This window comes from Chiloscyllium plagiosum, chromosome 11 (assembly GCF_004010195.1).
Source record: "Chiloscyllium plagiosum isolate BGI_BamShark_2017 chromosome 11, ASM401019v2, whole genome shotgun sequence".
In the NCBI taxonomy this organism is placed as follows: Eukaryota; Metazoa; Chordata; class Chondrichthyes; order Orectolobiformes; family Hemiscylliidae; genus Chiloscyllium; species Chiloscyllium plagiosum.
Window position 1 is genome coordinate 42,779,196 of NC_057720.1, and position 13,378 is coordinate 42,792,573.

Consider the following 13,378-nt stretch of genomic DNA (forward strand, 5'->3'; position numbering starts at 1 on the left):
GGAAGGTGCCAGGACGGGAGGGTGGGTTGTAGGGGGGCGTGGACCTGACCAGGTAGTCACGGAGGGAACAGTCTTTGCGGAAGGCGGAAAGGGGTGGGGAGGGAAATATATCCCTGGTGGTGGAAATGTCGGTGGATGATTTGGTTTATGCAAAGGTTAGTAGGGTGGAAGGTGAGCATCAGGGATGTTCTGTCTTTGTTACGGTTGGAGGGGTGGGGTCTGAGGGTGGAGGTGCGGGATGTGGACGAGATGCATTGGAGGCCATCTTTAACCATGTGGGGAAGGAATTTGTGGTCTCTAAAAAAGGAGGCCAACTGGTGTGTTCTGTGGTGGAACTGGTCCTCCTGGGAGCAGATACAGTGGAGGTGGAGGAATTGGGAATACGGGTGGGAAGAGGTGTAATCTAGGTAGCTGTGGGAGTCAGTGGGTTTGTAAAAAATGTCAGTGTCAAGTCGGTCGTCATTAATGGAGGTAGAGAGGTCCAGGAAGGGGAGGGAGGTGTCAGAGATGGTCCAGGTAAATTTAAGGTCAGGGTGGAATGTGTTGGTGAAGTTGATGAATTGTTCAACCTCCTCGCAGGAGCACGAGGTGGCACCAATGCAGTCATCAATGTAGCGGAGGAATTTGTGGGGAGTGGTGCCGGTGTAATTACGGAAGATCGACTGTTCTACATAGCCAACGAAGAGACAGGCATAGCTGGGGCCCATACGTGTGCCCATGGCTACCCCTTTGGTCTGGAGGAAGTGGGAGGATTTGAAGGAGAAATTGTTAAGGGTGAGGAGCAGTTTGGCCAAACAAATGAGAGTATCAGTGGAAGGGTACTGTTGGGGACGTCGGGAGAGGAAAAAACGGAGGGCTTGGAGGCCCTGGTCGTGACGGATGGAGGTGTAGAGGGATTGGATATCCATGGTAAAGATAAGGCATTCGGGGCCGGGGAAACGGAAGTCTTGGAGGAGGTGGAGGACGTGGGTGGTGTCTCGAACATATATGGGGAGTTCCTGGACTAGGGGGGATAGGACAGTGTCGAGGTAGGTAGAGATGAGTTCAGTGGGGCAGGAGCATGCTGAGACAATGGGTCAGCCAGGGTGGTCAGGCTTGTGGATCTTGGGAAGGAGGTAGAACCGGGCAGTGCGGGGTTCCTGGACTATGAGGTTGGAAGTTGTGTGTGGGAGATCTCCTGGGGTGATGAGGTTCTGTATAGTCTGGGAGATGATGGTTCGGAATGTCGGAGGCTGAGGGGTGACCTGATAGATGTTTATAAAATCATGAGGGACGTAGATAGGATCAATAGACAAAGTCTTTTCCCTGGATGAGGAAGTTCAGAACAAGAGGGCATAGGTTTAGGGTGAGGGGGAAAGACTTATAACCTGGTGTTGTGTGATCTTTAACAATGATTTAGAATGATAAACACAGCCAAGCATGGCAAACAGCTGCACCTGTAGGTTCCCTTTCAAATTACACTATCTTGTTGTGGAACTGTATCATTGTTATTTTGTTGTTATTGGATCCCAATCCTGGAGCTCCCTCATTAATAGTTCTCTGATGTACCCTTGCACAGACTGCAAGAGCTGCAGATGGCTGCACAGCATCCTTTTGAGCATTATAGAGGTGCAACAAATGCTGGCCTCATCATAAATCTCATGAATGAATTCATATAAAATGCTTCAGTAACTGTATAACTGGAAGAAATGGCTTCCATTCATTTAGCTTCTGGACTGGAAGACTGAAACCTGAATTATGCCTGGTAAAAGTCTGGAAAATAGCCTGGCAAATGAATTTGAACAGCCACCAAATACTAGAAATTATTGACGTGCATTTAATAAACAAAATGGATAAGTATATGAAGGAGAAAGGGGCATAATGCAATTGCTAATAGGATTAGATAGAGGAGTGGAATGAGACTTTACATGGAATATAAATTCTAGCAAGCATCAAGCTGAATGGCCTATTTTTACTGTATGTTATGTACAGTTCAGTGCATCGTCAGATTAATAATCAGATCTAATCTAGTCAGTATCAACCTAAGAGATATTACTTTTAAATATGAGCAAGATCGTTGTATTTCTTACTGTGTTGTAGGCCTTGTCCTCTATTATTTGAGGAATATGTTTACATTGCACAGAGATTGAAGATGAATGTGTTTGTTGCAGTTTTCAATTAGCTGCAAGAGATATAGCAATGAGATGGTGTTATAGGTAGAACGTCTACGTAATCCAGAGAATGGCTGGCTCCAGTCGAGAATAAGAATATGACTGCTCTTCTGAAAAACATGTATCCTTCCTTTATAGAAATATGTGAAAACATTCATGGAAACTTAACTTTTGGAGTTTGAGACCTTGAGTAAGTGAATATTTTTGGGAATACAGGCTTGTATTTAAAAATTATAGTTATTTGGACATCTGGGTTGAAAGGAATTGTGTTCAGCTCAAATTGTGACCTACCTGTTAATTACTGAAGTCAAAAGGTTAATGTGTGCTGGAAGCCATCTGTTTTTTCTGGAAATCAAATGACTTTAGAGAAGCAGATAAGTATGGTTTTCAAGATGAGGGGGGACTAGTTGCTGTAAGTACAAGGGGAATACAAACCTGAGCTTCTAGAGGACTCCTCTGCCCTATTTCTGTAACCCTCTCAATCTTTTCTGTTGTATAGGAAGGTTTAGCAGGATACAGGCAAAATGCTGACACATGGGATTAGATCCATGTATTCGGGTATCTGGTTGGTGCAGACGAGTTGGACTGAAGAGTCCGTTTCGATGCTGTTTAATTATAGTATTCTATTGCTCTCACCATTGAGTATAGGAATAAGAACATTGGTGAGGCCACCTTTTGGAGTACTGTGTACAGTTCTGGTCATCCTGCAATAGGAAGAATATTATTGAATTGGAGAGGGTTCAGAAAAGATTTACCTGGATGTTGCCAAACTGGAGGGTTTGACTTTTTAAGGAGAGGCTAAATAGGCTGGGATATTTTTCACTGGAGTGTTGGATGTTGAGGGGTGACCTTATGGAGTTTATAAACTCATGAGGGGTATAGATAAGGTAAATAACAAAAGTCTTTCCCCAAGAGTAGGGAAGTTCAAAACTAGGGGATGTACTTTTAAGGTGAGAAGACAAAGGTTTAAAAGGGGCCTGAGGAACAACCTTTCACAAAGAGTGTGGTTCATATGCAGAATGAACTGCCAGAGGAAGTGGTAGATGCAAGTACAGTTACACTTAAAAGGCATTTAAACAGGTACATGATTAGGAAAGGTTTAGTGGGATATGGGCCAAATGCAGGCAAGTGGGACTAGTTTAGTTTAAGAAACTAGGTCAGTATGAACATGTTGGATCGAGGGGGTCTGTTTCCATGCTGTATGACTTTCTGACTGGGGGATTATGCTAACTAATGGTTGCTTTGAAATACTGCCTAATCTTTAATTTCTTCCAGATAGAATTCTGTGCCTAGAGAAGTCATTGAAGAAGTTGCAATGTTTCCTGAAGAATCTTTTGCACCCTTAGATGTCTCTGGGAATTGTATTTCCGAATGTTAACATTTATGTCACCTGGTCAAGCTGAAGTAGTTCACTATGACCATTTGTCAACAACTTGATTGGAATCAGAACTGGACATTTGTAATCAATCTCTAGCTGTTGCCAATTCAGCTTTGTTAACAGGAATTTTCTGTAGCCATAAGAAGTTACCACATTATTGTCCTTTGTTGCCAGATGCTTGATCCATGGGGTTGTTTTCTTTTCAGCCACTATCTCTGCAGTGACTTGCGTTTGTTGTGTGATTGCATCTGTGAGAAGGATTAGGTGAATATAGTTTTAATTCTGGATTATCGTTTAGATGTTAATCAGCAGTTGGTGCTTGCTTTAAGAATATATTTATTCATAAACTCATTATTTTGTGTTCACTAAAGAAGACTGGCGTTTTAATAGTACTCAAAAGAAGCCATTGACCATTTTTGATAATTGAATCCACTCATTTACACTAATGGTGGAACTTGATTGCTCCTATCATGGTCGTAACAATGTAAAAGATCTCATTTGAAGGAGAGTGAGGAATTCTCATGTCATGATCAATATTCTCCCTTCAGACAAGAGACATTTGCTGGTTGTTCATCACATTGTTCACATGGGACTGACTGTACCAGTCTGAAATGTTTGTGATGTCTCATGCTTATGAATGGTGATGTACAAACGTGTGTTCTTTATAATTCACAGGTTAAAGCCTGTTTCTTTACCAGGTATGAAATCAGACATGGAAATGTGTTGCTGGAAAAGCGCAGCAGGTCAGGCAGCATCCAAGGAACAGGAGAATCGACGTTTCGGGCATAAGCCCTTCTTCCTGAAGAAGGGCTAATGCCCGAAACGTCGATTCTCCTGTTCCCTAGATGCTGCCTGACCTGCTGCGCTTTTCCAGCAACACATTTCCATCTCTGATCTCCAGCATCTGCAGACCTCACTTTCTCCTCAATGAAATCAGACATGTCAGAAGTACTTTCAGTGGGTGATTTGTGAATAAGATCTTGCAGCTAATTGTTTCCCAGCTTGCTTAAAATTCTGTCATGAACATTTTTCTGACTTCATAATCGTTAAAAATAAATAGAAACTTCAACAAATTTTGAATTAAACATTGACAACTGTCCACGAGTACAGTGTTGTGCTTTGAATATTGTACTTCCTTTTCATAGAATCTCAGCATAGAAAATGGCTTTAATAGAAACACAGGAAAAAGGAGTGGGAGTAGCTGTTTGGTCTCCTGAGCCTGCCTGCCTGTGCCTGCCTCCACCACACTCTCACTGGCAGAGCATTCCTAATAACTTACTGTGTGAAAAAGTTGTTCTTTTATATCACCAGTGTCTTTTGTTTTGGCAATTATCTTTAAATGTATGTATTTTTGTTTTTGATCCTTCCATCAATGGGAGCACTTTTTCTTTATTCATTCACCGGATGAGGGCATCACTGGCTAGGCCACTATTTATTGCCCATCGCTAATTGCCCATAGCACAGTTATGAGTCAACCACATTCCTGTGAGTCTGGAGTCACATGTAGGCCAGACCGGGTTGGGATGGCGGTTTCTCTCCCTGAAGGGCATTAGTGAACCAGATGGGGTTTTCCAACAATCTGCAATGGATTCATGGTCATTAGATATGGGGTGGCACGGTGGCTCAGTGGTTAGCACTGCTGCCTCGCAGCTCCAGGAAGCCAGGTTCAATTCCAACTTTGGGGGACTGTCTGTGTGGAGTTTGCACATTCTCCCCGTGTCTGCGTGGGTTTCTTCTGGATGCTCCGGCTTCCTCCCATAATCCAAGTATGAGGATAAAATATAAACTGGTGACATTTATGGGCAAGTGCATGACAAAGCAGAAATCTTCACATGGCTCTTTATCAATGTGTGGACATTTCTTCAAAAGCAAGATGACTTATGCTGTGAGTGATGTCATTACGTAGTTTTTTTGTACATCATTTATGCAGAAACCAGTAAACAGGAAATTAATTCAAGGTTTTTGGAGAATTAGACATCTGATGCCATCAATTTTATAATTATGGGTTGCTGTCAATACTGCAAGAAAATATCTAAATTGATGTGTTCAGGCATTGAAACTTTTTGAATCCCATATTGAGTGTTTTTATCATGTAATTATTTTCAGTAATAAAAAGTCTTCTGTAAATTGAATTTCTCAATTATGCCAAACTATTATTTTTATGTGACAAAATGTTTTATCAGAAGTACATTACTTAATGCAAACTTTTGCATTTGTTTTTCTCTAGTTTTGTAGCAAAAATGACTTTGGCCTAATTGGAGTAGACTGTATTCATTTACTTGTACCATTTTCTAATATTTTACAGAGCCAAAGACAGCATGTACCATTCTCTGACTTATGCCACAATATTGGAAATGCAAGCTATGATGACCTTTGAACCTGAAGATATTACTGTTGCAGGGAACACAATGAAAGATGCCCAGATAATCTGCCAAAAGCAAGTTGTCTGTCTTTTTAATTTTAGGAATATTAGTTGTTATTTATGAAAATGTAGGAGAAAATAAAATTGATTTAATTGAATGCTTGTGATTATTTTGACTCCAAATACCAAAATAGAGGATTCACATTTATTAGTTTGTTTCATAGTCAAGATAGATATAGCAAAGGAGAACTTTTAAATCATTTTAATGAAAATTATACATGTATATTTATAAATCTTTGTGGATAAAATGTGTTTTGTAGAAGTTGTAAAATGGCATTACAGTAAAAAAAAAATCCAGTTGTATTACAGAGCAGTGCAGACTAAGGCTCCAGCTGTGGAAACAATAGTCTCAGGAGCAGAGGGAAGCTATATTATCTTTGGGTGAAGTTGACATGAGGGTTACATGGTGGATTTGCACTTCAGCTGGAGCCATTCTCTCAAATCCTATTTCCTTGCCTTTGATGCATCGTGTTAATAGTGCTTCTATGTCAAATATGGGAATGTGAGGACTGGAGAGTCAGAGTTGAGTGTTTTCCAGTGCCACATTTTATCCACCCTATGTCAAATATGACAGGTTTTCTTTTAAATTATATTTTATTATCTGTGCCTCAACAACAATTTATGATAAACCATCCATGTTATAATAACATTGAGTACATAATTACATCTTCCAACCTCCATTGTATTTTCTAATCATTTTCAGCCTAGTGAAATCTAGTTTTCTCCTAGGGATGCATTGCACCACTGTCCACTTCCAGCATAGGCCTTGGAATAAACTAACCTGAGAAGGTCACTCCCTCTAGCATACACTGTGACCACAACAAGAAACTTTAACTCCACATTCCAATGTTCCACTGGAATTATGCTATTTACCAGATCTGGACCATATATATCCATTCAGTAAATTTGCATATCACTGAACAAAGATTATCATGTTAAGCAATAAGAGAGTCCGAACACTAATATTGTTTAATAAACCAAGCACTCAAATTGCATGAGAGTCAATAAAATAGTTTGGAGTTGTAACAGTGAGTTCCTGTATTTGACTGACTGCTGTGACATCCTTGTAGGAATAGTAGAGGTGAAAGTGTCCTGCCTACACAACTGATATGAGGACTACAATAGCAGTGCATCTGGGTGGACAGGAGATAGAGCAGAGATTATGGAGGAGCAATGCTGTGCATGGTACCCTATGGCAACTTGGAGCTGGACTGCTGTGTGCTTCTTAGTGGGACTGGAGGCTGCCTGACAGGCCAGGTGATGCATTCAGCATCTTTATTTGCATCATTATCAGCATTCTCCTGTACTTCCACCCAATTTATATCATAATTGAAGTATCTTATTGCAGAATTCATCTTGGACCTCATCCTACACCGAGCTAGTGCAAAGTTTATCCTCTTCCCCTGGCCTGGCTGCAAATGTATCCTTCGAAGCTATTGCATTGGCAGTATCTGAGCTGGTGGCTATGAGTATCCGGTCAAATGAGAAGGCCACTTTGATTGCAAAGGTGTTGCTGTTCCTCTTCCATAATGTGCTGTGGCTGGGAAGGCAACATTTCTTCGTTAACTAAGTGTAGGAAATCAATAAGGGAAAGGTTGAGATGAGAGAAAACAGGGAAAACAAGATGTTCATAGTCTCCCTATTAGCAGTTTGCAAATCAATGGCAGATAACAGGGTGAAGGTGAACTAGAAGTTGGGAAAGGGCTTATGGCAGGTTTATAGCCATTGTCCCTTCTAAAGGAAGGATTGTTAAATTTGAGAAGGTGCAAAAAAGACTTACAAGCATGTTGCAGGCCTGGTGGGTTTGAATAACAAGGAGAGGCTGAATAGACTGGGGTGTTTTTCCTTGGATTATCTGAGGCTGAGGATGATCTTTATAAAATGATGAGTGGCATGAATAGGGTGCATAGCCAACATGTTTTCCCTAGGATGGTCCAAAACTACAGAGCATATGTTTAAGATAAGGGATAGACCAGAGGGCTAATGTTTTCACTGAGGGTGGTGCATATGCAAAATGAGCTGCCAGAGGAATTGGTAACGATGGGTAAAATTACAACATTTAAAAGGCATCTAGGTAAGTATATGAACAGGATGATCTCGAGGGATATAGGCCTAATGCTGGTAAATGGGACTAGGTCAGATTGGGATGTCCGGTTGATGCGGAAGAATTGGACCAAAGGTCCTGTTTCTGTTGTTTGACTATTCCCAAAGTATCCTTAATGTTGTCCATGATACTAGGCGTCATTGCAATATTGGGAGATTGGGCTGGTTTTTGGAGCCTACAAGACTAAATATATGGCTAGCAGACGACTAAGGTGAGAGCACAGGTTTCTGTTTCTAGCTTCCTATTTAGAGATTAACTTAGTGTTCTGTTTGTGGCAAATCAGGGCTAACACCCTCCCATGGCGGGTTTTCATTTGTAGTAGGAGGAGAAAGTGAGGACTGCAGATGCTGGAGATCAGAGCTGAAAATGTGTTGCTGGAAAAGCGCAGTAGGTTAGGCAGCAAAAAAAGGAACAGGAGAATCGACGTTTCGGGCATAAGCGTTAAAAAACCCTACAATTTCATATTACCTTCATAATAAAATTGGTGCATGAGAACCTCATGACAGCTTGAATAGCTCAAGATGAGCAAGAGAGCCTGTTGTGCAGTGGGATCGGGGACATAGATGCATGGAACGGGCTTCCAGCTGAAAGAAGAGGGTGGGGTTCAGGACATGATAATTGAATGATTGAAGAGGGAAGGATCTAGCATTGAATATGGTCCGGGCAGTGAGAACAGTCAGTCAGTGTAAGAAATTGAGGAGCTTAAAATGCCCCACATATGGGTCAATCTCACGGTGTTGGTTGACAGAGTTCTTAACAGGGCTTTGTGTTGACCTCCATTTCAGCAATTCCTGTTGAGTGTGAGATGTGGGGGAATGTCCTTTGCAGTACATAGAAGGTTGGAACAGTTGAGACATAAGCATTAGTATTTGCCAATATGTGCTAAACATCAAGGGTTTAGCTTCCGACTAAACTAATCTCAACAGAAAATGATATACCACATGAATAAGGTGAAATCATTGTAAGTTGAAATATTTACAAGTGAAATTTAAATTTGAAAACTATTAAGACGGGCTTTACACTGCTCACTGAGTTTTATATTATTGGTAATAGAGATGGAGAAGAAAGTTGTGTTTGTGATGAATCATGTGGGAACTGACAAAAAGAGTGGAAGTGGTGCCCACATCCTGCTTGCCATCAAGACCATGATTAAAATTCCACTGAATATATTAGATATTAGGCCTGACTACCAGATATGATGCAGAATATGTGCTAAGGGTGTAGTGCATCGATCTGCATAAGAGGTTTAAGGAATGATGGATATGAAATAGCATATGAAAATACATTTCTTAATCTCAACTACCCAAGTGAGATTAGTTGCCCTGTGGCACTGTTCTGAACAGAAATTGACCTCCCCGTCCACCTGCTCCTAGTCTCCTCTGCGGGTTATCTTTGGAGGGCCTCCTGGCCCCTGCAGAGCCATATAACACCATTTTTCCTGCTAGTTAATTTATAACTTAGCTGATTCAAATCTCTGCTTTGCTTTTCCATTTTCTTTCTATGGTATTGGCTCAGTGGTTAGCACTGCTGCCTTAGCACTAGGGACCCCGGGTTCAATTCCAGCCTCGGGCGACTGTGTGGAGTTTGCACTCTGTCCCCGTGTCTGTGTGGGTTTCCTTCAGGTGCTCCCATTTCCTCCCACAATCCAAAGCTGTTCAGGTGAATTGGCCATGCTAAATTGCCCATAGTGTTAGATGCACTACTTAGGGATAAATGTAGGGGAATGGGTCTGGATGGGTTACTCTTTGGAGGTTTGGTGTGGATAGTTGGGCCGAATAGCCTGTTTCCACACTGTAGGGAATCTAATCTAATCTATTGCAATGAAAACTTCCAGTAATTCATTGCAACTTCTCTTTGAGAAGAATGTACTGCCTTTAAGAGCACCTGATGCCATCAGCAAGCGCTACTTGGCTCTCTGCCAAGTGTGAAGGCAGTCAGCATGACTAATGTTTCAGCCAATAATCATGAAGATAAGGTAGCAGCATCAGATTTCCTTTCTAGTTACCTCAGAAATGGTGTCGGCTGGTTATGAATGGTGACCTCTGTTCTCAAATAATGGTGCAATTCAATTTTTAGCCCATAAACCTGCTATGTCCACAATCTGATTTAAAAATACTTCACTGAAAGAAGATTTGTTTTAACCCTTTCAAATGTCAGACAGCACAGCTGTTGTACCAGAATAATGACTGAAACCTTTTCATTCAGTGTGTTCTTTGATTGTTAAATATATTCATCGGTCGTATCTTTCTTTTCCAGTCTGAGCTATAGTCCACACTGAAATTAATTTTTAATTTTTAAAAGATCTATTATCAGCATATCATAAATAACAGTTCAAACTCTTAGTGTTCACCTATTAAATTGCAAGAGTATAACTCAAAAAAAATTAATGTATCAGGATCAAGATGCAACGTTAAGTTCTTCAACAAGCACATCGCTCGAACTTCAGGTGGTATGGCAGAAATAACTAAGGTCAATAAATTAAGCAAACAAATAATTGCAATATGTCAGATTGAGTATAGATATACTGTTGTGTAATTGTAAAAGTATAGTGGACTGTCACTTTAAGGGCCTGTCACCTGCTGTAATGGTGGCATCCTTGTCCATTTTGGGCAGGAAACTTTGCTGTCAAATCTTGCTTCTTTTAGAGCAAACACCTCTATAATAAAGCTGCTGCTATTTAAAGCTTTGCCCTCTTGAACATATACTTTTTTGCTTGCTTTTGATGCTTAGTTCTATGGGCTTGGTGAAAATGTTATCATAGCACAAACTTGTATTTTCAGCATAAACAGAGTATGAAAAGAACATTGTCACCTTCCTTGTCATATCCATAGGGTAATAACCTGGCTTTGTTTTTCTTTTTTAGGTTTCGGAAAAAGACGACTGTTACAAACTCAATCAACAGTTTAATGAATAGGCATGCTGCAGAAAAGTTTACTGAAGGTTAGTATAATGTATTATAATTTCCCTCCACTAGTTCTGAAAACATGCCTTTATTGCCACTTTTAAAAACTTATAACTGATGATACATGATAGATTTTTGTAAATCTTCCCTTGTTCATATCTGCTGATCTTGTCTGACATAAAACCCACCCATTATTAATGAGTGAGTCTGAATGGTGAATACTGCAGGCTGTCAGTTTTTGTATGGCTATAGCAACTCAAGGTGCTGCTTTTACTGACTTGAACTTGGAACACCCAAATCCTTCCAGGTCACCAAATTTTCCTTATTCCAAGTATAATTATTATTAAAATGGTGCAATATCTACTCAACTTCCTAAGCTATCAAGGAATTTAAATATTTTGGTTTTGTAAGGTTTTTGAAAGTAAAGTTTCCTCTTGTTAAACAGCAAATAACTCGTGTCTAAATTATTGCAGTGTTCTATTGAACCTTTTCTTTTGACTTGTCTCATTTTACTTGGAGAAAGTGAGGACTGCAGATGCTGGAGATCAGAGCTGAAAAATGTGTTGCTGGAAAAGCGCAGCAGGTCAGGCAGCATCCAAGGAGCAGGAGAATCGCCGTTTCGGGCATAAGCCCTTCTTATGCTCGAAACGGCGATTCTCCTGCTCCTTAGATGCTGCCTGACCTGCTGCGCTTTTCCAGCAACACATTTTTCAGCTCATTTTACTTGGTGTCACCACAATGCTGGTTGATCACCCTTCATTCTTTTCTCATGTCAGTTCTAATCGTGCTGTGTTTGAGTCTTTCCTCTTAAGATTAGAGCCCATGGATTTGGGAGTAGTGCATTAACATGGTGGAGGTTTGGTTAACTAATACAAGAGTTAAGATAAAGGAGACATTCTCAGGATGACATTGTGTAACTAGTGGAGTGACATAACGATCAATGCTCAGACCACTATTATTTACAATATATTTTGCTCACTTGGATGACAAGTGAATGTACTATTGTTATTGTCTGTTAAATAGATTGGAAAGCAAGTAGTAAGGATGACCTGGAGTGTCTGAGGGATTTAGGAGAAGTAAAGGGCAAAAAACCTGACAAGTGTAATATAATGTGGGAAAATATGAGTTTACGTAGTTTGGCAGGAAGAATAGAAGAGTTGAATATTATTTAAATGGGGGAGTAGCACAGAAAGCTGCAGCTCAGAGGGGTTGGGGTTCTGAGTGCATAGGGCACAAAACAGTTATCATCCAAGTAAGAGGGAAGAAAGAGGACTGTTGGCCTTTACTCCTTTGAAATAAAATTGGGAAGCCTTGGTAAGATTGTACAAGGCGCTTGTCAGACACAGCCGAATGCTCTAAACAATTTTGGACCTTATCTTCGGGAAGACATACTGCCATTTGGAGGCAGTCCAGAGAAAGTTCGGGGATTTCCTGATCAAGAAGGTTGAGCAAGTTGGGCTTGTATTCATTAGAGTTTAGAAAATGAGAAGAAACTTTACTCAAACTTATAAGGTTCTAGAGAGTCTGTCATGGTAGTTATGGAGAGGTTGTTCCATTTGTGGGAGAGTCAAGACTAGAGGAAGTACATTATCTGAGAATGGGGTTGCTCAAGTAAAATAGTGATAAGGCAGTACTTCTTCTCCGAGTACAGTGTATCTCTGGAATTTTTGACAGCCCTCTGCAGTAAAAACTCAGTTGTTAAGTATATTCAAGCTGAGATCAACAGATTTTTAATAGATATAGGTTATGGGGATAAGGGAGAAAAATTGTTGTTAAAAAAAATTGCTAGTGGAATGTTCAATAGAACACTGCAATAATTTACCCATCTCTAGCTGCCCTTGAACCAAATGGCTTGTTAGGCCATTTTAGAGGGCATTTGAGAATCAACCACATTACTGTAGATCTGGAGTCACATGTAGGTTGGACCAAGTGAGGATGGCAGATTTTCTTCCTTGAAGGCCATTAGTGAGCCAGATAGGTTTTTCCAACAATCACTAATAGTTTCATAGTTATCAGTAGATCATTAGCTGAGTCTCTGGATTAATAAGGTAAAAACAATGACTGCAGATGCTGGAAACCAGATTCTGGATCAGTGGTGCTGGAAGAGCACAGCAATTCAGGCAGCATCCGAGGACAGGCAAAATCGACGTTTCGGGCAAAAGCCCTTCATCAGGAATAAAGGCAGAGAGCCTGAAGCGTGGAGAGCTAAGCTAGGGGGGGGGGGGGGGGGGGAGAGAGTAGCATAGAGTACAATAGGTCAGTGGGGAAGGAGATGAACGTGATAGGTCAGGGAGGAGAGGGTGGAGTGGATAGGTGGAAAAGGAGCTGGGCAGGTCGGACAAGTCCGGACAGGTCAGGGGACCGAGTTTCTGGAGGTTAGAAGCTAGGATGAGGTGGGGGAACGGGAAATGAGGAAACTGTT

General features: G+C 40.9%; 1 protein-coding gene across 3 annotated transcripts in view; it reads left to right on the forward strand.

The window, feature by feature from the left end:
* ttc39a (tetratricopeptide repeat domain 39A) overlaps nucleotides 1–13,378 on the forward strand; it is a 101,103-nt gene that overhangs the window by 28,812 nt on the left and 58,913 nt on the right. For 2 of the 3 annotated variants that reach the window (XM_043699216.1, XM_043699215.1), the window contains exons 3-4: nucleotides 5,834–5,965; nucleotides 10,918–10,994. In XM_043699216.1, coding sequence (XP_043555151.1) covers nucleotides 5,834–5,965; nucleotides 10,918–10,994 — 209 coding nt within the window. Of the gene's footprint in view, nucleotides 1–5,833; nucleotides 5,966–10,917; nucleotides 10,995–13,378 lie in introns of those variants that run through there. The other variant, XM_043699217.1, reaches the window with a different exon arrangement.